The sequence below is a fragment of the Antrostomus carolinensis genome, unplaced genomic scaffold, assembly GCF_000700745.2.
Source record: "Antrostomus carolinensis isolate BGI_N321 unplaced genomic scaffold, ASM70074v2 scaffold11619, whole genome shotgun sequence".
NCBI lineage: Eukaryota > Metazoa > Chordata > Aves > Caprimulgiformes > Caprimulgidae > Antrostomus > Antrostomus carolinensis.
In genome coordinates, this window is record NW_010340688.1 from 1 (window position 1) to 27368 (window position 27368).

Here is a 27368-nt window from a genome sequence, read left to right on the forward strand (position 1 = left end):
TTTTTTTTCAGTCCTCTCTCCCTCTTGAAACTCTAAAGGAATTAGGTTGGCATTGTGGGGTTTTTTTAACCCTTCCCATACAAGATGGTAGTATTTTACATCTCTTTGCAAATAGGGTTTTGAATCTCACTGCAACAGTAGTTTTTAATCCCTCATTGCTGATAGCAACAACTGTGTCATCATATGAAATGTAGCTTGTCTTCCACAAGTAAATGGTCTGCTTTCATTACTTGGGTATCTGAAACTTTTTTTAGTGGCATTTAACTGCCACATAAATTGTAGGTTTTGATCCTTAGGAGCACCCTGTAAGACTCTTGGCAGAAAATGGATTCTTTTTGCAGTTTGAAAGTGGTTGGTTTTGTTCTGTGAATAAATGGGCAATGTGGTAAAATCATATTGCTTTGCTGGTATGTTGCATGATAGAATAGGAGACCGTTAACTTTATGTGCGTCCTTACCTTAGAAAACTCTGAATTAACTTGAACATCTGTTCAGGCCTCTCAGGTCCTCTGGCAAACGTGCCTTATGTGTTTCAATGAGCTGCTTTTTAATCTGCTTGAGTTAGTTGATTAAAAAAAAAATTATAATACTTTCATGAAAGTCAGAGGTGCAGCCTCGTCGGTTATTTTTATGATCTTCTTTTTGCTTTGAGGTACCGTCTCAGACTATTTGAACTCTTTAGCAAGAGGTGACTCGAATGCACGAGGGCGTGAAAAAGCTTGCTTGAGAGAAGGCTGAGCTGTTTTACCTTTGGAAGTGAATGAGCAGGCGTAACAGTAAAATATGAATGGTCTGGAAACAGCAGAGCTGGAGCTTCAGTTCTGCCTGTCCTTGCGATGGAAGAACTGGGGAGGAAAAGTGAGGCGTGAATGAGGCCAAAAATTAGGAAATTTGTAGCAATTAAAAGGCCATCCTTTCCATGCATCATGTAATTAGACTGTGAAGCTCATCTGCTACAGGAAGTTGTTGAGACTGAGAATTAAACAAGATTAAAAAAGGAATTAGACAGATGATAAGGACTACTGATTTTTCTAAATATCTGTATAAATTAATACCATTTTAAAAACTGTATGTTAGGATTAATCCCAAAATCTGAAGCTTGTCTGATTAGCAACCAGAAGGAAACTTGGCGTGTTCTTGCACATTCTTCTGGCTCACGAGATGCTGTCGGAGACATGATGTTGGGTAGGGTTGATTTAGTATCTGATTTCCTGGCTTTTCCTATACAGACTTGTAAAGGAGGCTAGGGAGATTCATGGCTTTGTAAAAGAAAACTACAATGTTTCATTTGCTTGAGTCCTGGATAATCCATAAAAATAGTTTTAGGAAGTAGGAGTTTGAACATTAGGATGTACTGCAGTGCATGTTCAAATTGTGTGGATATTTGAGAACTAAAAAATTAATGCTACACTTATTCCTGTCTCTCCCAGCTTTTTTAACATCTTAAGTTTATCAGTGTAGTCAGTATACATGCCTGGAACTGTAGCTTCATTTCCATTTTAAAATTATGTTGCCTTTTGTTTACTTTGATACCAGAAAGCCCCCACCCTGCCTTGAGTCTCCAGAATCATGTATAATAAGGTGCCTTAATTCAGAAGCTTCATGCCTAAATTGCAATGTATCAACAAGAAAGATTCTGCCTCTCCAGGATAAGCCCCCAGATTTTGTCCTTAGAGTTCCGTCCTCTGTAAATGGACAGTCTCTTGCATGTACTGCAAAACATCTATACAAAGATTAAACTATGCTCAGATACTGTCTGGCTATATGACACTTGTAATAGGTCATATTACAATTTAACTTTTGATTTATTATTTACAAGGTGATTTTAGGTGTAAACTGCTGCTTTATAAGTGTGTTTAAATTTGCTGAGTGCATTCTGCTTGAGAGCTACAACTGCAGAGTAGGTTTTAATGCTTATGGGTGCTTAAGGGAATAAAGTTACTAGGCACTTTCAAAGGTGAATATAAACAGATTATTTGACCCCAAATTTGATGAAAAGCTCTTGTGTAATTTACTTTACAGAAAGTGCCTACTGTAGTTTGAGTATTTGCATCTGGAATTTCAAAGTTGGCCTTTGAGATGGGCTGTGGAGGAGACCAAAAATCCAGGAAAATACTAGCTGTTTCAGCTTTTTCTGGTTAGAGAGGATATTGACCCTCATTCCACGCTGTTTTCCATAAAAGATTTATACTTTTGCAGGGGGACAGGATGGGATGTAGTAGTTCCCTACTGCCTTTTAGAAATAGTGGCTCTGTGTTTCTGGGGCAGTGGGTCTTCTGACTCCTTCAGTGGTGGGCACAAGGAACGGAAACATGGAAACATGTGTTGCTGACTCACTTGGGGCTCTGGCGGGTGCAGGGGAAGCCTTAGGACTGAAGCAATTGGATGCAGTCCAGCAGAAATCCCACTGTGATTGTAACAACAGAGCAGGTAACCCATAATTTACTTAAACCTTTGAGGTGTGGGTGCCCAGCTGTGGCCTAGGTGCCTGTGGCAAGTGGTTTACCCTTGTTGTAGGTTTGTAAGCAGGTGGTCAAAGTACCCAAAAGCTCATTGTCACAACAAGAAGTAGCTGCTTTCTTTCAGTTTTTAAGAGATGACACAATCCATTTGTTTTTCTTCATGCATGCATTTGGGCAAGGCAAGGTGAATGAGCAATGGCATCAGTCAGCTTCAGTAGTAGCTTGCGGAGGGGTATTGGAAAAGGTATTTCTGTTTTCTTTTCTCTCTCTTTTGTTTTAGATGTGCAGTGGGCATGAACAAAAGGTGCCTGACAGTCTCTGCAGATCTTATGTTTGAATAGTTCAGCAAAGATGGGGTTTGTAGAAGGCTGTTGTATTGTCAAGACCCACTCTCTGTCTCTGATGATAATATTTTACTGTAATTCTCTGTAGCGTTACCTGTGTCCTCCCTGATATCTTTAGTGGATAAGGATATTTCACATAAAATAGTGTTCTTGTTTCACAGGCTTGATTTATTCACAGAGTAAGCACAGGAGGGTCCTGTGAGGAAGACTGCATATTGAAGTTTCATAGGGTGCTTCTGGAAGGAGTTCAATTTAAAGTCATAGACAGCTTTCGGTGAAGCATTTATAAACAGATTCTAAGAAGTTAATTTTCCTTGGACATACTCTTCTAACATAATTTCCAAATAGGACTCAGAAGTCTGAAAAACAAATAAAACATATGAACCATATCTTTCCTTTCACAGCTCTGTGGTATCATTATTGCTTAGTCTGTTAGTGCTGTGGGGGAGCAGAGCATCCTTATTTCTGGAGAATGTTTGTAGAATTGAGCTTTTAAAGGCTTTAGAGACAGCAGTGCGTCTCTGCAGAGGTGTCTAGGAAGTTCTCATTGTCTCAGCAAATCCAGGCAGACTTCTACTGCAGAACAAAAAGCTAAACTTGACCAAAGAATGAGGTTCCTGCTTCTAGATTTAAGTCTCGGCTCAAAAGCATGAAATAATTATTAGTTTCTCAACAAAATGCTTAAGGTGTTAATGATTATTATTATTATTATTATGACATAGGCAAGTGCATTTTTCATTGACAATCATTCACTCGAACTGCTGCACTGCTTTCAGCTGAAACTAAAAATTCCCAGCAGCAAAATGAAATAGCAAGTCCAGACCAAGCAGCCTTGTAAGGTAGGCAGGGCTAAAACTCATCTCTTCTGTCATGCTTTCAGTTGCTAAAGTTCCTGTGTGACAGTGGGATTTTTAGAAAAGGAACTTCTGTGAATGCTTAGGGTGGCAGGCAGTTTCCCATTTCTGTGTGTACAGACCTGGCTCTGTTACATGTGGTTGGTTGTAGCTCAGCTCCACAAGGCCCTTCTCCATCATGGTACAGACATGGAGTGCTAGCTGAGTCTGCTCTTGAGGAGTGATGTGTCCAGATGGGAATGCATTGTTAGCCTGGACCTGGCGTGCTTATTTTTCATGTCTTCTCAATATTTATGGTATTACAGATGTTATTAAAATAATAAGTTGAAGGTTTAGTGTTTTATGTATGGTAAGAAATAGAACTGGTTTTGGGTGACTGAAAGATGACCACTGCACCTCATGGGCTAACTGTGGAAGCAAAGGTGGTCCTTGCCAAGAGGAGGGTATGTTCTGTTGAGTGGAGTAGCTGTTGCTGTATCGATACCGTTTAGTAAAGCAGCTGCATTGTTTTTCAAATAAGTGTTCAAAAAGAAACAGCCATGAGCAGAAGCTGGCTGTCTAAATCTTGAAGGCACATGGCTGCTCTTCATTGAGTTGGCTTAGTTCATAGCCTTGAGGCTGACTGCTGAAGTGAAATTTACTTGATTTGTCAGAAAACTCTCTTTGGGTCCCCTGGGAGTTTGGGTTTACTTCCACAACAAAGTAAATATAGAGAGAGTGATCAAGGTGCGTGTTCTCATGCATTGTCCTCTGAGAGTATTTTACTGTTGGAAGACCTTGCTTGGCCACATGTGAAGAGTGATGGGAGCTGGAGACTGTAGTGATTCCAGGCGCCTGCAGGAAATACCCAATTGCACTGTTATGGCAGGTGTGAACAGGTGATTCTTAGGAAGTCTTCAGTCGAGTTTTGGGGCTCCTTAGGGTTTTGACAATTATGCTTATATTGGTTAAATCCGTGACCGTCAGTGGTACCTCTGTTGTAAATTTTAGAAATCTGAAGCAGGGAACTTAATATTGTGGATGTGATGATAGTGTGGTCAGTACTGTACAACAGTCAAAAAAACCCCCAAACAATAAAAAAAGTCCATGCTCCAGGGAATTTGTGCTTTAAAAATAGAGATTATACAGTTCACATACACAGTGGATGATCAGAAGGTGAATTTGCTGCTAAGCAATGTAGTTAGAATGCTGATGCCTTTAATAGCATTCTTCATCTCCTGTTTAAAAAACATTGAGCTTGATATGAAGCACACTGTTTTTTGGTATTCTGTCAGTGGCTTAAAAGGTAGTTTGTAAAGCACTTACCTCAGATAAGGTTCGAGGAATATCTTTCCTGATAATTAAACCAGTCATTGCATTTCTCATTTATTGGATTATTTTTTCCTCCTGGAGTTCTTTGGAATTGTGCCATGTTAGCGTTTCTCATAAACCTGGTTCTGTACCTGTAACACAGAAAATGAAAATGCTTTTTAAGTGGCATAAATGATTTTACATTTTATTTTTGGTGTGTACTCAGGCTGCTTGGAAAAAATGGAGCTTGCAGTCTTAATGCTTAGGCATTAAGACACTCCTGTCATTCAGATTTTAATACAGACCTGTTGGGTACTTGATTACACAGAAGACAGCAGTGAACAGTCTGGTCTGCAACAAAGCGCATAACACACCAGTAGCAAGTGAGAGCGCCTTGAGTCTGTGGTTTGGAGTTCTCCTGGTCAGCTTGCTCTCCTGGCAGCCCATGTGAGATGTGATTGCAGGACATAATGAAGTAACACCGATGTTCCTGGTCTCTGGCTGCCTATTTCAGGACCTGGTTTTAGCACAGAGCCTTTTAAAATAATGTTTACTTGATGATTTCCAAGAACAGCTGAGAATTTTTGCAGTAGGCATAACCAGTCTGATGCTGTCAAATTGAAAAGGGTACACGAAGATATTTGGCTCTGAGATACTTTATTACTCTTCTGGCTATAAAACTGAGTTAGTGAAAAGAGAGTTCAACCTGCCACAGCTTATTGCGGGGATATTTTCCATTTCATTTTATTGCCCTTTGAGGATTTGATTTCTTGTGATAATACAGTTAATTAGTTGTGATGCCTCCCTAACACCAAGCCACAGTCACTGTTTTGCTTTTAGGAATGTTAAACTGGTGCATTGTCGCAGTGGAGAGAAAAAACCCACAAGTGATGCATATGCCCTTTATTTAAATAGTATGCGCCTGTATTTGACAGACACTGACATTAAGTGAGCTTTGAGATGACTGATAATCATGGTTGTGTGCTGGTAAAAACTTAACCCTCCTGAGCAGAGAGTTGAATGTTGTGGCTGGAGGTTTGTCACTGATGGGTTTGCTTTGTTTCTCAACGCTGTTTCATTGTGTAGGTTTGCTAAAGGCTGCTGGGGCTGGATTGTGTCTGCATTGCTGGGGTTGAGGCACAGAGCCACGCAGGCCTCGTGTTTCAGCAAAGGCAGCTCTTCATCTTTGATCGTGGAGATCCCAACTAGTAAAACTTGAAGTGGTTTTAATAAATGAACAAGTGCCTATACATCAGTTTTGCCATGGCAACTGTTGGTAGCCCATGATGAATATGACAGTTTAAAGCAGCTAAATTGAGTGGAAGAAAAAGATATGCTACCTTGTATCTAAGTTGGGATAAAGCCTACAGACTGGCAAGTAAAATGAGCTGCTTGAAAGTGATATGGTGAGGAGTCTTAAATCAGTGCAGGCCTCCTTTCCCCTCTCCCTGGTCATCTGTAACACCCTTCTTCCTTCTGAGTAGCCTTTGGGCAGCAGCGAGGTTTTGAGTTAGCGTAAACTTGTCATACTGCACCTGGTACATTGAGAGTTAATAATCTAGGTAATTTCAAATTGACTTGTTGTGTCTCTTTCAAAAAAAATAGTATATAATTGTATATGCATGGTTTCAGTGTAGGTTAAGAGAAATGCCTACTGCTTCCTTCAGCGCAACACACTTCCTCAAGCTGCTCTTTTGCCTGGTGTTTCTTGCAGGTGTTCCGCAAGGATCTCATTAGTGCCATGAAACTACCAGATTCTCACCATGTCAACCCTGAAGAATACTATATCTTTGCGGACACGTGGAAACAGGAATGGGAGAAAGGAGTTCAAGTTCCAGCCAGTCCAGAAACTATTCCACAGCCATCTCTCAGGTAATGGCGATCAGACACAGATCACCTGCACAAAACCTCAACTTAGGGATGATGGTCTCTCAAAAATAGTTTGCCTAAATGCAGTCAGCTTTTCTGTGTTGTTATATTTAAATCTCCAATGTGGCAGCCTTCAGGCATGTTCTGAAACCAAACAAGTACCAATTTGGAAAGCATCTTTGTGGCACTTGATTCCAGACGTGGATCTGTCTGTACACTGCTGGAGTATGTACACTGGAGTATCTACATTGTGAGTTTAAAAAGAGGATCTTTTTTCCCAAGTCACGCAGTACTATGGGTTAAAAACTGTTTTCTTATTTGACTGTGGTGAGTTTAATAAATTAAAAATAAAGCCAAACTTACATATGTTACCTGTAAGGCTTCCCTATAAAACATGATGATATAGAGCAGTAGGCACACAATAGTTACTGATAAAGTTACTCACTTGTTCATGTAATTTAATTTTGATCGTTTTTGACAAAGCTTTAACCCTTTCTGCCTTCCCTTGCCACAAATAGCTGCTTGACATTATGGAAGCTCAGTGATCTCAGTTTCAGGAGATAGATAAATAACCTTTTGTTCTCTCACACTGTGCTTAGACTAGGAAAACATAACAGTGCAGTCCTGCAACCTTTCCTGGTGGCAACGGAGTGTGTTTCAACATAGAAATGTTATTGCCAGTGTGGTCTTCGAGATGAAGATAAATGAATTGTCCAGTGAAAGCGCTGATGCCAGCATAATTTAATTTCCACTGAGGCTATTGTCAGTACCAAGTTATTAAAAATAAATATATTACATCTCATACCAGCAGTATTACATTAGAGGAAAAAAATTGCTATAGATCTGGCTGGACCAGAGAAAAGAAAAGCTCACAAGGGACAAGAGGAAAAAAATGAGCAAGGTGAATGAGGAGGAAGAATGGCAGAAGAACATTGTTTGTGCTAACACTGACAACCCATGTTGTCCAGGAAGAATTATGTGGGATACTGCTTGACTGCTGCCTGCTCCTTCTTTATTCCTCTTGCCTTATTTCCCACAGCTTTTCTTTTCCCCTTGTCCTGTGGAGAGTTAGCTCCAGAAAGCATGCAGAGCTGCTCACGCATGGCACCGTTCCATTCAGTGTCTCCTTGGCTTCCTTTCATATGCAGGGCCTCTTGCATTGAATTCAGAGAAAGATTGACTATCTAGCTGAGGTCTGTCTTTCCATTCCCATAGGCTAGTTTATTAATCAAATGCTGAGTTTTATCTCTTAAAATAACTGAAAGATTAAAAACACCAGTATTTTTCTCCTTTACTTCCTGAATGATTTTTAGTGGTTTTTTTCCCCTTTACATTTTTCCTTTGGCATCAGAATGGTTCTTACATAACAAAAATAATATATTTGTAACATAGATAAAGTGTAATTTACAAAATAAGGGTAGACTGTTTATCCCAAATGAAGACCAAGGATCTCCCCCTGCAACACACTGCAGTAGAATAAATTAAGCTTTCCTGAAAAAGCTGTTATTTTCAAGAAATCAGTTGGCAAGATATCCTTCTATCATTTAAGAAGAATATAGAACAAAGATTGTAGGGGTTTTTGTGCATAATACTCTCTGTGGGTTTCAAAAGCACTTGCATCATCGTACTAGTAGCATTTGTTAAATTGAAAATCATATGCAGAGGCTTACATTTTTTGAAGGATTCTGTATACATAGCAAACCTTAGCACATTTTCTGTGAAGAAATGACATTTACAGAATCCCATCTCCGCAGCCTGGCTACACTTAGCGACTAGTTTAAAATCTGTGAAACTCTAGGTTTGTTTGCACTTAGAGTAAATATTTCATGTCTTTCAAAGATGGGTCTTAAAAAGCTGGAACTCTCCATTTGGTTTTTTACTTTCACTCTAGGGTTGTAGCAGAAAAGGTGAAAGAAGTACTGTATACACGACCCAGGAAGTACATCCACTGTTCCAGCCAAGAGCCCTCAGAACCAGGCTACATCAACATTTTGGAACTGGCAGAATCTGTGTGTCGCTATGACTTGGATGACATGGACATCTTTTGGCTTCAGGAGCTAAATGAAGAGCTTACAGAAATGGGTAATTCCATAACATGTTCTAATTTTAAAAGCAGCAGTTAATTTCTGCTAATTGAGTTGTAGTCTGCTGTGTGAGATCTCTTACAGGTTACTGAATGAGAATTGAATGGAAATGCTAAGAAAAAAATAGGAGGTAAAAATGCTTAAAATAACTACTTGCTTGATCTGTTAACGTTTCATGTTTTACCTGTTGTGCCTAAAAACTTCACATCCAAAATCACGTGCAACTTTGCAGACTGAGGCAGCAGAGAAAAAGCCCACACCAGGTGGAATTAATTTTAGGACTTCAAAAGTTAAAAATTTTGTGTAGGAGAAGCAGATGTTTCCATTTCTTAAACTTGAACATATTGTTGCTACAGATTCAGAGTTCTGAGGAGCTTGCATGCTAGGTTCTTAACAGAGTGATTAAGTTTCACACGTGTTAGCCCATTTAAAATCAGCTAAGTAACCTTTATTTTTTCCAGGCAAGTTGTGGGTATAGAGGGCTATGAGGGGGAGTGAGCTATGGAATATCATCTTGGAATTATCACTGGAATAACTGAGTTGTGGTGGAATTCTTCCATGGATGATTGCAGGTCCTTTAGGAAGGACAGGTGGGCAAAAGAGGGAGATATTTGGCATCTCCTGGAATTGCTGTTCACAAACAAGGAAGAACCTGTAGGGGGATGATAATCGATGGTGGCATTGGCTGTAGTAGCTGTGAAGTAGTGGTGACTGAGGTCCTGAGGAAAGGAAGTGTCTTCTGCTCCTGGACTTCAAAAGAGCAGGTTTCTCCTTGTTTGGATAACTGGTGGGTGGGATCTGGGAAGCAGCTCTGAGGAATGGAACTACTGAAGAGAACTAGCAGGATTTTAAGTAGACAGTCTCCTCCAAGCACAAGAAAGAACCATCCAGACATTCAGGAAAACAAGTAGATGTGTCGGGAGACTGGCTCGGTGAAGGAGGGAACTCATGGCTGAGCTCCAGTGCCAAAGGATTTATGTAAGACATTTCAGAAGCAAGGACAAGCTTCCTGGGCATAGAAGGATGCTGTTAGCAAAACCAAAGCTTTTCTGGGGGGAAGATCTCCATCCATGGACATTTTCAGGACTTGGCTAGACATACCTCTTGAGTAACAACCTTATCTGGATTCACTGTTGACTCTGCTTGGGGCCAGGGATGAGGCTGGAGCCCTCCAAATGTCCCTTCCTACCTGGATGATTCTGTAATTCTTTTCATTCCGGGAGTGAGAAAATAGCCAGTCAGGGGAGAGAAGATTTTAACAGCAGAAGGCACTTTGTATCAGCACTCCTTTATTTTTTCCATCTACCTGTTTACTGGTTGCAACAAGGAATCCAAATTAGTGGCCATGTTCTTGTGCCATAGGCCACCAGTTAAAATGTTACCTTCTGATACTAATGTTATGTGAATATCCTCTGATACTTGTGTTACATGAATATCCCAAGCTTTGAAGGTCTGAGTAAGTAGCCAACTATGGGCAACAACATCTTTTTTGACTGAGGGTTTTGAAATCTCCAAACTGCATCCTCTCTTGTAGCTGTGAACTTCACAGGGTTTCTTACGCAGTGTACGTCCTGAAGCTGCAAGCTGAGGACCAGTCTCCTCGCCGTCCTTTTCAAGTGGTTCTGCTAAGTTTGCTTACTGTTAAGTGTATATAGCATGTCTGGTGTTCAAGTGAACAGACTGTGTGGATTGCCAACAGGATATTTATCTACTATTTAAAAAAATCTCAATAAAACAATAAAAGCACTTTTCTTATCAGTTGTGCTGGATGGTTCTGGGTGGTGGCAACTTCTGTATCTTTATAAGATCTAGAAGTATTCTCAATAAGTTTTATTTTCTAGGGAGTTAGTCTTCAGAAGAACATTGTGTGTGATTTTAAATAACATTGTGTGTAATTTTGGATGTCATTAGCGTTTCTTAATGTAATGGAAGTGGAAGGAGGGTTGTATGGGAGCAGCTAGCAGTTACAAAATCTGCTGTCTGTCTCCTATGCTGTACTGTTTTCTTCAAGATGCAGACTTGTATTTTATGTACAATTTAAGCTTTTGCTCCAGTAGTAGTTCTGCTTGTATTTATAAGGTAATGCTGCAAATAGCCAGTGAGTGAAAAAGGTTTGATGTTGGGTTTTGGTTTTTTTTTTAGTATGCGTGATGGGAGAGAAGACACTGTGCCTACTGTTTTAGTTGCTGGAAATTGTCCTTCTCTCTCCCTGCATCTCTGACTCAGTCAGAGGCACCTGAGTGTCCTCTAATTCCCCTTCCCTGTTCTTTGTTGCAGGATGTGGGCCCCTGGATGAAAACACGATGGAAAAGACAATTGAAGTGCTGGAGCGGCACTGTCATGAGAACATGAATCACGCTATTGAGACTGAAGAAGGGTTGGGTATTGAATATGACGAAGACGTCATCTGTGATGTGTGCCGGTCCCCTGACAGTGAAGATGGGAATGACATGGTGTTTTGTGACAAGTGTAATATCTGTGTCCATCAGGTTAGTGCCTGCAGAAATGTTGACACTGTTCTGTGGTCTTAGTTTGCCTTGGCAAGTGTGGAGTTTGAACTGGTATTTAATGTTATAATAGGAGAGCTTTGTGATTTTCAAGTTATGATGGGTGGTGCAATACTAAGTTGAGTTTTTGTGCCCTAACTGTTCCAGCATGCTAAGTGGCCTAGCATGGTAAGTACGTAGGCGTCTGCAGTTTAATAGGAACATAAAGTGTCTTCTTGGGACTTGCAAGTACTTCCTCTGTGACCGTAAACAATTTTCACCTGTTATTAAACCTGCTTTTGAAGATAAATAAACAGGAAATGGTGGCTTGCCTATATGTGAAGAATCTAAAGATCATTTGTTTCAGAGCTGGGATTTTTCCTTCTTGACTGACTAGTTCATTGGCCAGACACAGGCTGTCCAAATTTAGCCCTCTGAAACCACTTTAACAGGCTGATGCTTTTCAGAAGGCCTAAGCACCTGCAGTAACTGTGCTCTCAGTCTGAATGTTGCTCACGTTTGTAGTGTTTCGGATGTAGCCAAGACTGAGCTCAGCGTGGTCAGGCAGGGGTATCCTTACAGTCAGAAAAGGGTAAGAGTCCTGTGGTTTCTGTACGTCCCGTTTTAGAAGGTTTTTGCTATAAATTGATAAGAGACTAAGAAGGTTTTTTTAAAAATATATTTTTGTACTGACTGCAAGTAATACTTGGAAAATGTATCTGGCTGGAAAAGGACCTGTCATCTCCCTGCTTGCAGTGGGCTGCCTTCCAGGCCCGCTGCTTTCCTGATCTGATTCACTGTGTGAAGCATCCACGTGAGCCTGAGTGCCAGTAAGGCGGCCGGCGACAGGAATAGGGCCAGCAGCTGAGCCGCCCGCTCCAGCCCCTGCTAGTGCCGGTTCAAAAGCAATAATGAATTTGCAGTCGGAGGCTTGTGGTTGCCTGCTGACAGCTGAGCTCGAGCTGATGGCCTGCTGCCTCCTTGCTCCTGACCCTTGCCTGTGCCAGGTCTGCTCAAAAGAAACTGGAGAGTGTCTGGGCTAGAGCTAATCCTACAACAGCAACCACATTTAAAAAAAGCTGGGGTTTTTTGTTTTGTTTTTTTTTTTTAGTCTGGATTGGACCCTGGTTCACCAAGTAGCCTCGGGTCTGTTTGTCATCACACAGCTTGGAGGTGGTGGGGAGGAGGAGTGTGAGAGATTTCCTCCCTCACTGGTCCTTCTTGTGCTGGCTCAAAACACATTGTGAAGTTACTGGTTTAGTAGTCTAGGCCTCCTCCAATCATTAGTTGGATTAAATTAGAAAATAGTTGCAGTCCATTTCTAACCCTTTGAATGTGATCTTAGGTGTAATGCCACTTCTGCTTTAGCAATAGAAGGAATCCTGGTGGGAATGTGACACATAAGAGAAAAAAATTGCTTGTAAAATTTAGATTACAGCTCCCCCTGTTGGGTTTTTACAACAGTCATCACATCCAAATAGCATTTAGGTTAGTCAGTCTTGGTGCCTCCATAATGCAGGCCTGACATAAATGTGCAATGTTTTATGATACTGCTTCATATTAAATACTGGGATCTTATAATCAGAAGACTAGGCAGGCAAGTGTGGGAATTTTATACTACATTTGAATCTGAAAGACGGGTTAAAGCTAATGATCCTGTTCTGTTGAGGCTTTCAATGTCACTGTTCCCAGAGATGGTGTTAGGAATGGTGGGATTTCCTCTGAAAGCCACCCTTTTGATAAAGCTTTTATTTTGGAGCAGTTGAGTGGAATTAGACCTTGGTGGCAGCCAGTGGTTTCAGATACACTCAGTTTTAATGTGCGTGTGTGTATGTACAGCAGGATGTATCTGGATACACATGTAGTTAGCCATTAAGAGCTGCTAGGAATCTGAATCAGAAAGCAGGCAATCTTTTTCTCTTTTTTCCTTTTTGTTTTTAATTCTCAAACCTAGCAAAACTTACTACATTTCTCATTTTCTGAGGGGTTAAGTGCAATACTCAGGAAATAGACATAAAACCTTGTACCTCATAATTCCAGTATATACTGTAATTTTTGTTGCAATATCATGTAAATATTTAAAGTAACAAACAATTCACAGAACTGTAACCACAAAGGTAATTTATTGTTGCAGGAAACAGTCTTCAGTCAAACAGCTCATATCCCTTCATGTCTAAATAGAATTATGTTGGAGTGTAAAGTTATTAGTGGTAGGAAATTGCGATTTTAAAAAGGATGAGATGCAGAAGCTAATTTAAAGCAATATCTGCATTTTTTTTTTGCTTCAGAAATTTAAAAGTCACTAAAAGCAAAGACAAAGGTTCTTAACACCAGTGGTGTTGTGCAGTCATAATGAGTATATTTTACCCTGTAAACAAATAACACCAGCACATGTTTGAAAAAGAAACCAGCATTAAAAGAGTTTGCTTTGCAGGCTGTTTATCTCTTTGATCACTTGGCTCATTTTAAGGTAAAGAAATTAGAGGATTAAATAAAGGCCAAACTGCACCTTTAAGCTTTGCTTTGTATAAGTATTAATGTTTGTGTGTGAAATCATATCAGTGCCATGATCTCAGTACCTGTTTTCCTCTAAGGCGTGCTATGGAATCTTAAAAGTACCCGAAGGGAGCTGGCTGTGTCGCACTTGTGTCCTGGGAATACATCCTCAGTGCCTCCTGTGTCCCAAAAGAGGAGGTGCAATGAAAGCTACCAGGACAGGGACGAAGTGGGCACATGTGAGCTGTGCTCTCTGGATTCCAGAGGTAAAACCTAATTTCTGCCTCTTCCTTTTGTATTGCAGACTCCTCTGTCCCCCTCCTTCTTGTTCCCTCCTCTGTCTTTTTACATTCTCATGATTTAAGGTATCTGTCTGGCTTAATACTGGGCTTTATTCTGATGAGTCCGCACAATCTGTGAGGACTGGGAGAGAGTCCAGCTTATGTTCTACTAATTAATCGCTTTGTCCCCTCCATTCACTCGGCAGTCACTTCTTGGTGTCATTATGGTATCTGAGTGACCTGCTAGAAAGGGTTACTGGTGTAAGTTAGTGTTCACTGTACCACTGCAGCTTTATCATCTTTCTTATTTTCTGATGAATTTGTGTGCTCAGTGAGGTGTATAATTTCCATGAATACTTCCTGTCTCTCTTTTTTTCTTTTCTTCTTTTTATACCCCCCTCCCCGCCAATTGCATTATTTTTTATAGGATGGATGCTAAGATTTGTAGTTAAGGTTTTTTTGAACTAAATTGTTTTTTGAATGGTGGGGAGATGAGGCTTTTTATCTTCTATATTTTATAAGGAAAGGCTTTTTTCATATGTCTGTACCTGCATATATGGAGAGTTTCGTAATGAAGCTTTACACTTCTCCATTTTGAATCAAGTTTAGCATCACGGTATAATTCTGTAAATCAGAATATTCACTCTTGTATAGGTAGAGTTTGTATTTAATTTTGTTCTTGGAATATTTCTGGTTTCTTTCTTGTAAAATCCACAAATCCATTACAGGGGGTGGTTTAACGTGAGGCAGTAGCCAGATCTGTCGTCACTGTGACATCAGGAGGGTGGATGCCTTATTTTCTGAACCTTCTGCTCCCAAGTGCAGCCAGGCCTCACATTTGCAAAAATTTGAGTAAGATGTTAAGATTCTGGGTGGATTTTTTTTTTTTTAACATAGCAACCAGATGCAATGTGCAATTCCTAGCCCTGTCTCAGGCATATATCTGCTATTCAAGGAGGTTATCTTTGCAGTTGCCCTTCTGCTTGTAGTTCCTGGCAACTCTCCTACCTTTAAGGAGAGAGGAGGTGAGAGGAATAAAAGAAAAATTAAAGTTAAAAAAATAAAAAAAAACAAACCACTAAACTCCTGACTTCTCCTGTACTTATGAAGTGTCTCGGATGGAAGCTCTCCTGGCTCTGAGCAGACTGGTTTTCCCAAGAGATCCTTTCTGCATGTGGTTGCCTTGGTGTTTTTGCCAGCAGGAGAGGAACCAACAGGTTTGGGAAGCAGGTGATGGCAGGGCAGGGAGTGCACTCTGCCTTCCTGCCTGCCCACCTCCCTCTGGCTGAGGCAGTGGAGCTGCTGGGAAGCACCCAGGTGGGACAGTTTGAATCCAACTGCTCCTGCAGCCCATTTGGTGGCTCCAGGCCTCGCACACCTCCTCCCCTCCACGCTGATGCCAAGTGCGTCAGCCATAGCGAGGAGGTGACACCCACCAGTAGGGACGGGAAATGCCTCTTGGATCTGTTCTCTCTCTTGGTCTGCTGCTTGTCACTTGTAAAACAATTCAGTCACTGCAGAAGACAGAGGAACCTTGGGGAATCTCTGCTAAAATGGCAGGTCAGTTCCTGTCTGGAGAGTCACTGCAGCCTTATGTTAATGACAGAACAAGGGGAAATGGGTATAAGCTGAAAGAGGGCAGGTTTAGATTAGATATTAGCAAGAAGTTCTTCACTGTGAGGGTGGTCAGACACTGGAACAGGTTGCCCAATTTTTGCAAATGTGTGGATGCCCCCTCCCTGGAAGTGTTTAAGGCCAGTTTGGGTGAGGCTTTGAGCTTTTGGGGAGTTCCCCACTGGAACTCCCCAAAAAGAAACAGAGGAATTTTAAAGTCACTGCTGTTTCCTCTTGTGGCCCTAACAAAACAGAGCAAGGTGAAATTTTATGTGCTGCAGGGGACAAGAAAGGCCCAGAGTTTGAAGACCTGAGGATGGATACATCAAGGGAGAATGTGTATTCTCATATGCCTGTTTTTCATCTCCCCAAGATAGTTCCACACTGGAACTCCCCAAAAAGAAACAGATGAATTTTAAAGTCACTGCTGTTTCCTCTTGTGGCCCTAACAAAACAGAGCAAGGTGAAATTTAGAGAGGAATGGGCCATAAACATGTCTGTGCCTTGTGGTAAAAGGTTCAATGAGGGACTTCACGAATCCCCAAGTACAGGCTAGCATTGTTGCAAGCAATTGCACCAGGTATTTTCCTTCACTGACTCATTCACCACTGTATCAAAATGTTTTTTCTTCCCTCCCTTCCTTGTGAGCTAATGCTGTTGAAAGACTTTATTGACCCTCACTTGACTGACTGGGACATTTGAAGGTTTTTACTTTCCGAAGTGTACTCCCTGAGACCAGAATACTTATACCAAGTGCTTTGAAATTCAAGGTCCTTCTCTGCTGTAGATAACCATTACAGTTACACCCTCCCTCAATCGTTGTTGTGTTAGCTGAATCAGAAATTTAATTTTCCTTGCTACAGCTGGAAAGGTATCAAATTGAATATCTTTAGCTGCTGTTCTGGGTGGTTGTGCTCCAGCCACTGGGTTGCTCTTCCCTGCCACCCATGCAAATCGTTGTGCACTCCTGCAGCTGCTGGTGGCAGGTTAGCACAGGAGCAGAGGACAGCAGGGAACAATCGAGGTGGCAGCTCATGTGCATAACAGTCACAGAGAAGAGGCTTCAACAGCCCATTGTCTTCACTCTCTCCCACTCTTAAAATTTCTTCAGAGTACCACAGTCAAAATGTAACCTGATAAAAGGTGAAGAAATAACAGAGAAAACGGCTCCGTGTTGTGGCAGATGGATCATTTCTGCCTTGGGATGGGAGGTTTTGGGGAATTAAAAGGTTGGCCTCTGTGCTTCTTGGATCCCTCATGAGCAGTGAAGTTCAAACAGGCTTTGCATTGATTCCTCTCTTTGAATATCAGAAGCATGCAGGCAGCATGAGGCCAGTATAAATAAACCGCACCTGACTCTGTAAGCGCCTCTTTGTGCTTTTACAAAGTGGGGTAATATAAACAGGCAGTGTTACAAGCTGACTGGACAGTATTTCCAACATAAATGTTTCCTGACCTTATTGAGTCCCCTCTGGGGAAGGAGCAGGGAGAGCATTAAAAGGGGCAGAGAGGCAGAGGGGGAAGGTCTCTGTCAATTCCCAACTCCTGCTGGGAAGCATGGTGGAAAGCTGGTATTACTCAGTCTCCAGAAAAATTAACTGAAGGTTCTGATTTCTTTTTGGAAGGAATATACAAAATCTGACAATTTGATAGTCCCTCAATTCCCAAAGAAATCTTGCCTCTTGGTGTAGCAGTGTACAATATTGTTTGAGAAATATCTGTGCAACTCGTAACCAGCTCCGTTTTGAGCAAGGTCAGGTTAGGTTAATGAAAAGTTCTTTCATTTCGGAAGCAAAAAAGCTACTTTTGATAATGTTTAAGTGTGCTGGACATGGTTTTGTGGAACCATTCAAGCATTTCAGGGACAGCTTTGTCACTTTCCCACCAATTTGTAGGAAGACTACAAGAGATAAAATTGTTTTTCATCTCTACCTGATGAAAGCATCATATACTGCCTGCCTGTTTTCCTTCTTGTCTGGTAAGACCTCTCTGAAGCATCTTGCTGTCTTCCTAGTTAAGGCTTCTGGAAATGCCATGCAGCAGATTGACTTCAGTATATTCCAGAGGATGTGGGTTAAAGTTGGGGGATCAGAGGGTGAAGTACTATAACAAATATACAAATATATGTATCTTGAGTCAATTTATGTCATTAATTCATGAGCTGCTGATCAACTTCTTTAAATGTGGAAATGATGAACCAAGTAATCTCTTGCAAAGCTGCCTTTTCCACCTACTTAAATGATCTTCAGAGCAATGCAATGATAAGGAGAGAGTAGCAAAAATACTCAGTTGGATCATAGCAACTGTGACTCTCGGAGCTGATCAACTTAACACTGCTGTCTTTGGATAAGTCTACCTCACAGAGGCTTGCTGAAGCAAAGTCTTTCCTCCTCAGGGATTAAGCAGGTTTTAGAGTGAGTATGTGCATCAAGTGATTGTTGATGTACCCCAAAAGGGAAGCTAGGAAATTCAGCTTTGTCTGCTGGCTCTTGTAAAGTCATTGGTTTAATTATCACGTTAAACTAATTCATATAACCTGGATTTGCCTAAGAGAGTCTTATTATGGAGGTAATCTATGAAAATTACTGTATCATAGTGCTCTTAAAGTTTTTTGGGGGTGAGTGGGAAGAAAGCTGTTAAAATCTCAGTCTTAACTGATTCCTTAAGGAATCTGCTTTATTCTGGCCTCACAGTGCCAGAGAGCATGACCTAGGAAACTTCTTTCTTGGAATTCTTAGATCTGACTCCTTTGAGAAGAGGAGTCCTACCTCTGTCTTACCTCTGTCCTACCACTGAAAATACAGGTCTGCTCTGTTCAGGTGAATTGTTCATGGAAGGCGTGGAGATCTTCCTAACTAGAATCAGCATGGTATTTCTGCTGCAGGCAGGTAGTCCTCCAAAGCACACAACTGCTATGTTCAAGTGCTGTGTAAGCATAAAAATCCAAGCTCTTGGAGACTGGCATTCTTGGGACAGAACAGTTACCTCACTGAAATCTTCTGCCACGTGCCATTCTCACAGTGGCCCGGTTCTGTCTGTTGGTCATTCTGAGCTGGCTGACTTTTTGTTTCTGCCCTTGGATGTATCCTGTCTGTCAGGAGCGGCTCAGGGATGCCTAAGGAGATAATTTATGTCTATTTTGGTGTCCAGATTATGGAAGACAGTCCTTGCTTCCCAGTATGGACAACAGGCAGCTGAGAAATTTCTCTCACAGTGGATATGTGGGCGTTAGTATAACAAAGAAGAGGAAAAGGTATCCTGTGCTTATCTGAAATTTTTTCTTTCTTTTAGTATTAATATCCATAATCTGGTCTACCAGAGACAAATGGATCATCTAGACTAAGTATGTGAAAACTCGCACAAGAGAATATACCGTGCTTTGCAGTGAGAGAAGTTGTTTTCTTTCTCAAATTATATTTGATACAATCTGTAGTTAGGAGAGTGTATTAGAATCACCTCTTGTATTGGGGATGCTCAGTGGAGAGGCAGAGCTGGGAAGTGAGGCCTGGCTGCTGACTGATAGATCTGATTCTGCCCCTAATTGTGAGCTGGGAGAAGTAGCTACTGTAGCAGACCTGGGGATCTTAAAGAAGGAACTTTTCAGGTAAGTATGAGTAAACGTTCCTGCTTTGTTCTGAGTAGCTTGTATTTTGGTACTTTTTAAGTTAAAGTGTTTAACACTTTTTAAGTGTTAAAGCAGCACAGAAGGAAAAACAAACAAACAAACAAACCCCAAACAAACCAGAACTGAATGGAGATAAACTTAAGCATCACTTACTGCAGTCTCTCAACTGCTTCATAACAAGGGATGCTGTAAATGCCTCAGATGTTTTGAAGAATTGCAACTTTCAGCCACCAGGCTAAACTAGTAGTATTCCACAATATTGTTTTCACGTGGAATCTTTCAGGGTCCTTTGAGAAGTATGAGCACATGGAGATCTCGCAGTGGGATAAATGTGTGGTCATATTTCTTCTTCTAGTATTAATGGAGAGCCTGATTTTATTGCCTTGATAACTGGTTTCTGTGCTTTTTTGTGTTTTGTTTTGTTTACAGGTTAGTATTGCTTGCCCAGAAAGGATGGAGCCAATCACAAAGGTGTCTCACATTCCTCCAAGTCGATGGGCTCTAGTGTGTAGTTTATGCAAACTGAAAACTGGTGCTTGTATTCAGGTATGTACTTGTCCTGTGGTAGATTCCTCCTGAGTCTATGTGAGAAGAGCAATTTTGGTTCTGCATTTTGTTCATCCTGTATTCAGAGACGCTTTACCATGCAGGTGATTGTTGAATAGACGCCTACTTCTAAATAGCTGATTGCTACCAAATTAGTTCACTAGCACAGAGATTTAGGAGTTAGTCTGAGTTGCCTTCTTTTGAATAAGGCTGAGATGCATAAAGACTGCTGCCATGTGGGTCAGGGATGGATAGAAAAGTTCTTCCATTGAATGCCTCACAAATGAGAAAATATTGTGTGATACCAACTTCAAAGAGATCAACAGATATTTTGTAGAGTGCTTAGGAAATATGTTTTTGTAGGGATGGACTTTCATGCAATTAAGATCATTCTGTCCTTCTTTTCTGCTTTGTTGCCACTGTTAGTGATTGAGGTTTTTTGTTTTATTTTGTCTGTAGTGCTCTGTGAAAAGCTGCATCACTGCCTTTCATGTCACCTGTGCCTTTGAGCATAGCTTAGAGATGAAGACTATCCTGGATGATGGGGATGAGGTCAAGTTCAAGTCATATTGTCTAAAGCACAGCAAGAACAAACAGAATTCGCTGCCCGATGTTGATGAGCACCCCAAGAGCGTGTCGGACCAGAAGCAGACAGAGAGCGAGAAAACCAGTTTGCGAGCCCAGAAACTCCGAGAGCTGGAGGAAGAGTTTTACTCACTAGTTAAAGTGGAGGATGTTGCAGCAGAACTGGGCCTTCCTAAACTTGCTGTAGACTTCATCTACAATTACTGGAAATTAAAGCGAAAAAGTAACTTTAACAAACCATTGTTTCCTCCCAAGGAGGATGAAGAAAATGGCTTGGTGCAGCCAAAAGAAGATAGCATTCATACTCGCATGAGGATGTTCATGCATTTGAGGCAGGACCTAGAGAGGGTAAGAATTCAACTGGTAAAGTTTTGAAAAACTATTTGGAGGTGAGGAGCATCTGTGTTTGTGGGTGGAAGTAGGAATGGGAGAAGCACAGGAAGATGACTTAAATAGTAATAATTAAAAAAAAAAAAAGAAAAAGGGTAAGGCCTTCAACTCCAATCTTTTCATATGCGGCATTGCCTGCTGCAGAGGCTTTCTGGAACTGTCCCTTCTCAGTCAAGTGAAAGCCAGTGTGAAAGGAGTGCTTCCTGGCTTGCTTCGAGGTTATTCCTTTATGTATTTTAAGATGCATGTTTCTATGCACAATGGACATATTTGCTAATTGACTCTTTGAGTTCAACTTCGATTGAGTAAATGTTAAAGATAAATTTATTTGAACCAGCTGTAGTAGTTGCTAGTGATACGGATTCAGTAACAAATAATGTTACTTCTATTAAATGAAAGTAAGTGCAAAGAGCAAAGGAATGGGGCAGGCTTAACAAATTGTTATCTTCCGCCTTCTGCCTTGGGATGGAGGGACTCCTGATTTGTGCTTAAAAAGGGACTTTGTAACAGTTACAAAAGAATGGTAAGTATTACCTTATTCTGGGTCTGGACAATCATTTTGCCTAAGTAAAGCAGTAAGCGTTCTTTGGTGAGTGTGCCTTCAACTTTTGGAGAATTTTAAAAATATATTAAAGCAGAGGTTCTCACCCTCGTGGTTTGAAGGCAGGTAGGTGAAGCCCTAGATGGTTAACTTCCTCGCTGACTTCTTGGCTCTGCACACACAGAAGAAGAATATTGGCCTGTACTCATACCCGTGGTGTCTGATTCAGGACTCTTACTCGTGTCTCTCTCACCAGCGTGCTGGTGTCAGGCAGTCCCAGGCAGCGGCCAGGCTGAATCACTCCTCGCTCTCTTGACCTAGATGCTCTGGCTGCATGTAGCTGCCTTAGGTGCCGTGGTTCGTTAGCAGTCTGAAAATAACCCACTGAGTCTACCACAAAGCTTGTGGCTGTACTGAGAAGGAGGAAAAGAAAAAAAAAAAAAGATCTTTTTATCAATAGCTAGCTGGGCTCTTATCAGCAAGAACAAACAGAATTTGCTGCCTGATGTTGATGAGCACCCCAAGAGCGTGTCAGATTGCCAGCTAGCGGGTAGTGTGAAAAGATGGGGTCCTTCAGCAAAATTGAGAGGAGGAGGTTATTAGGAAGGCATACAGAGTGCCTTTTTCTGGCGGCTGGTGGGGAAAGGAGCTAGGCTTGTCACCACTCAGAGGCTGCCCACTAGGTTGTTCTGTTGGCTTGTGGTCACCTGCAGTTTTCAAGTGCTTGGAGATAGGTAGTGAATGTAAAAATGGCAACAAAGTAGACATGCTAAATGTGGTAAAGAGGTTAGAGAGGACAGGGGAAGGAAAAGCAGAAGAGAGAAAATAGTGTTGTAAAAAAAGGGCAAACAATATTGGGGAGAGATTAATATGAAAGTACAGGGAGATGAGTATTGGAGCTGAGATTTGCCCTTGTCAGTGTAACTGTTGCCTTGAATCTACTCATAATTGCTCTTAGATCTCCTCTTCCAGGACCACTTTGGATATGGCTCTTTATTTAATTAAAAAAATCCATAACATGCTTCCAGTGGAGGATTGGATTTTGGGGTGTTTTTTTCTTTCAAGAGACCATTTTGAGCTTTGCATCAAATTCTGTTGAAATTGATGTACTTATTCTGAGCGGAGGTAATGAATAGTTTGAAATGTCTGTCTCAGTTTCTGAACTTCTTTGTGCTACAGGGTTTTCTATGCAGTTATATCTTGGGATGAATATAAATGTGAGAATCGTGGAATTTTCTTTCTGGGGAGAAAAGTTCCAGTTCTGAACAGATGGGAGTTGAGTGCTGGGGGAATTGTTTGGCAGATATTTTTCAACCAGCCCCTATGCTGTTTCAGTGTTTGTTCTGAAAGCTGTTTTAAGTGTTTATCAAGAACTTCCAGTGCCTCTTTCTGTTCTCATTACATTAGGTGGAAATAATTGCTATTAATTCAAACAAATACTGGAAGTAGAATTATGTGGAACTGAATCATTGAATGGTTCCAGTTGGAAGGGACCTTCAAAGATCATCTAGCCCAACTCCCTTGCTATGGGCAGGGACATCTTTCACTAGCTCAGGTTGCTTAAAGCCCCATCCATCCTGACCTTGAACACTTGCAGGGAGGGGGCATCCACAGCTTCTCCGGGCAACCTGTGCCAGTGTCTGAACACCCTTGTAAAAAAACCCTTGTCTTTCTTGTGCCCAGTCTAAATCTACCCTCCTTCAGTTTAAAACCATTGTCCCTTGTCCTGTCACTACAGGACTTGGTTTCTCTCCATCTCTCTTATAAGCCCCCTTCATATACTGAAAGGCTGCAATAAGGTCTCCTTGGAGCCTTCTCTTCTCCAGCCTGAACAACTCCAACTCTCTCAGCTTTTCCTCATAGGAGAGGTGCTCCAGCCCTCTGATCATTTTTGTGTCCCTCCTCTGGACCTGCTCCAACAGATCCATGTCTTTCTTGTACTGAGGACTCCAGGAGAGAAGAGAGGCAGAGTTGCCTCCCTCGACCTGCTGGCCACACTTCTCTTGGTGCAGCCCAGGATACAGTTGGGTCTTTTGGGCTGTGAGCGCACGTTGCTGGCTCATGTCCATTTTTCATCCACTGGTACCCCCGAGTCGTTCTCTGCAGGGCTGCTCTCAATACCTTCATCCCCCAGCCTGTATTGATACCATGGATTGTCCTGACCCAGGGGCAGGACCTTGCACTTGGCCCTGTTGAACCTCATGAGTCAATGCAATGGAGTCTGAAAAGAAACTGCTAAATGGGTCAGCCAAAATACCTGCGTGGCACAAGAAGCCAGAGTGTTCTTTTAGAGGTGGTCTGTGCGTTAATTTTGGTCCAAACAGGCCAGGTCTCTTGGGTAGCTTTGTAAAAAGTGTTACTTTAAATGTTGCAATACTTTTAGGGGAAACTAACATAGTTTGACTGTTAAAAATCATCCTGTGGAACACTGTGGGGAATTTCTGGGAGAGTCCAGTGTTTTCTGCAGTAACGTCCCCGGCATCGTACACAGTGGAAGCAGGCTTACAGACTAGCAAGTCTTAGAAATTACTTGCTTTTCTTCTGACTGGAATTTTGTGTTTGCCTACTGTGCTTATAGATGGATTAATTAAATTGGCAGTTTAAAAAATTCCAGGATTTTTAAAATTCATAGTTAGGTATGTTCAGTAATATTCACATGAACTTTGCTAAGGGATTTTGCATATAATATTGTTTTAATTCTGTTGTTGATGCACTTTTTAAAGTATGTCAGGATTTATTTTTTTCTTACCTATTCATTATCCTGTTATTCCTCTGTAGGTAAGAAATCTCTGCTACATGGTAAGCAGGAGAGAGAAACTGAAGTTGTCTCACAGTAAAGTACATGAACAGGTCTTCAATTTGCAAGTCCAGCTCATTAATCAGGAAATTGCTGCAGGTAATCACATAAATGTAAAATATTTACAAAGGCTGTCTGTATTTAAACTAAAATAAATAAATGTTTTCTTTATGTTCCTGCTTAGTGTTTTTAACACTGTAAATCTGCCTTTAAGGACTTTGTGCGAGTACACAGTCAATGAAAGTACCAACATACCACAACTCTTTAATCTCTTAAAATATTTACTTGGATATTTCTTTATTTTATGGCGATTTCTGGTATATGCCTATCACTTACTAATCACTATGGCATCCAGATAGCAGAAACAAGCTGGTGGTGATCTCTAGGTTTTTGCTTCCGTGGATGCTGGTTTCTGGTGCTGTTTCCTCACAGCGAGCTCTGCGCTGCTGCTTCGTTCTCCAGCTGAGAAGGTTTTTTGCTTGCTGTCAGTAGTTGGTTCCTTCAGGCCAAAGAGAAGAGTGGCTGATAGGAGTGGCCACTGTTCTCACGTTGCTTTGCATGCTTCATCAGCAGTGCAGAGAGGCATTTCTTAGCCTGCCATCTGCAGTTACTCTCCTTCCTTTAATAAGAGTTTAAGTACTCTGGTTTTTAATAGTGAACAGTAACTGGTTAGGAATGCTGATGTACCAAAACCCACTCTGCCCTTCATTTTTATGGTGCCCATTTTGAAATAAGGAACGCAACCACAACATTTGGAAAGAGGAAGAGTATACAATTACTTTTTTTTTTTTTTTTTTTTTTAAATAGGGAAGGCAGCTATTTTTTCAATGTGAAATTAAGATCTCTCTGTTCTTTCAAGATGCATATTATGTTTTTAATGACCAATTCAGAGTGAAGCCTTTGTGCTTTTTCTCTCTACCCCTGAAACATGGTTAGGTTTCATTAGTACTGACAAGGTGGGGTTTTTAAACTGTTTTAAATCAAACTAGTACTTTGTAGAAGCAGCAGTACTCTGAAGCACTTTGGCTTTGTGTAAATGCATTTTATTAGAAATGTCTACTAAATTTATTTTATGACTTTACAAATACAAGTGCTTTTTTAATGCTTATTAGAATAGCTTGATAGCTCCTTTGCAATGGTGCTGTATGCATATAATATCATAAAGACTAATATATTGGGGTGAAGACTTTTAAAGCATAGAGAATTTTATAATACAAAGCAGAGAGTTGAACTAAGTCCAAATTGAAACACAGTTTGAAGCATTGTTTTTTCTCCATCCAAAACCGAATATGAACCTTTTTTATAGCTTTGTTGGAACTACTTCAGTCATATCCCAAAACTGGTTCAATTCACTGGCTTAAAGCCCTGTAAAAAGGGCACATTGTTGTTTTTAATGGAAATGCTAAAAGGCTTACCTAAATTCCAAAACAGTGGATAATTTAGAACAGTTTTCATTATCCCAACTTCTCTTTAATGTCCTAAAATAATTTCACACTAATTGTTTGCAAATGCTTCTTACTGTTGAATGACCTTCTATAATGGACTATAAAACTTGTTACAGATAACGAAACTATTACCTCCTTTTTTTTTTCTTCTCTCCCCTCATCTGTTTCTCCTGTAGGCCATACCCTGACAAGTGCACTAGAGAACACGCTGTTCTACCCACCTCCCAGGATCACCCTGAAGTTAAAAATGCCCAAATCGGCACTAGGAGATTGCAAAAATAACTCGCTGAAGCCTGGCAACAGAGCGCTGTCTCCCGACAACAACAGCGCTGTGTACAGCAAGCGGAGCGTGCCAACGTCAAAGGAGTCGTTTGAAATCAAAGCCAAGTCTTACTCCAGGTATCAGCACGACAGCAGAAGTAACGGGCTGCTGGCAGGGATCGGCAAGCCTCGGGGCGAGGCGAAGGATTCCGGCCCCATGCAGATGCCGGAGTTTTACCGGGGCCAGACGTCTGGGAAGCCCTTAGCGCTCCAGGCTGCTTTGCACGGACAGTCTTCCATTGGGAATGGGCGGGTGCAGCAGGAGAACTCGAGGCTGGTGGCCAAGTCCAATGGGCTAATGGGCAGAGCTGGAGACGTGAGCCAGAGAGACAGCTCCAGCCAGACGCCCTACGAACAAGAGTCCATGCTCACGGCTCACTTGGCCAGCCAGAGCGGTTTCAGAAAATCCACCATAGAACATTTTAGCCGGTCCTTTAAAGAGGCTACCAACAGTCTAGTGAGGACCACAGAAGATCTCCGGTGCTGTGAAAAGCCAACAAGACGACTTGCCACAAAAGACCGCTTGTGGAGCAAGCAAACGCTTGAAGGTGCTCCGTACCAGGACAACGACGGGTACTGTCCTGACTTAGAGCTGAGTGACTCTGAAGCAGAAAGTGATGAAAACAAAGAGCAAGTGAGGTTAAGACGAAGTAGCTCAGAGAGAGAAAGCCCAAGTAAAGACTTTGGAAGAGATTGTCACAATAGAAATAAGAAGAATATGATTTCTCACAGTTCGGTACAAAGGTGATTAGAAGCCCCCACGGGGTGACTCGGCCTTTATGTATTCCAGTGTACCAGTGCAAAGCCCAGCGTCAAAAGGTTCCAGAAAACAGTCCAGGACCTACGTTAGGAAGAGTTGCAGGAGGGGATGGGGGGAGGGGAGAGAAACCAGAGTAGTTTTGTTCAACTGTGAATTGGCTCGCAGCCTTCGCAAGGTTAACTGCCTTGTTGCAAAGTCACGTGGAAATTGATGTGTTTTATTAGAGGGGAACACCTGGGAGAGCACAAAGTGGTTAATCTTTGCGTAAATTCGGGAAACTGCTTCCCCCTTGCCAGCTTACGTGCAAGGCAACACGTTCATGCCATGTCAGTCTTGCGGTGGTGGACAGGTGTTGGAGAAGTCCTTGCATTGCTCTAACGTGTTACCAGAGACTGCAAAGGGAGACACTGAAACTGCGTTCTTGCAGCTCCTGCAGTGTGGCTGTGATCCAGCAACACCTTTGCAGATGCGTTAGGAAGTTCCTCTGCACACAGAGTCCCGCGGGTTTCCCCCCGGGAATGCTTGTGCTCGGGTCTCCAGGCACGTGCCAGTGTGCTCTGCTGGATCAGGCCCAAAGTG

The 27368-nt window shown here is 41.6% G+C and overlaps 1 protein-coding gene across 1 annotated transcript; it reads left to right on the plus strand.

The window, feature by feature from the left end:
* Positions 1-6663: 6663 nt before the first annotated feature.
* On the plus strand, positions 6664-26777 carry JADE3 (jade family PHD finger 3; the record flags this gene model as incomplete). Its single annotated transcript, XM_010176238.1, has 8 exons — positions 6664-6821; positions 8710-8900; positions 11180-11391; positions 13983-14150; positions 19834-19950; positions 20410-20883; positions 24245-24362; positions 25885-26777. Coding segments are annotated over 8 exons (2331 nt in total), but the record flags the coding sequence as incomplete, so codon positions are not given.
* Positions 26778-27368: the final 591 nt, after the last annotated feature.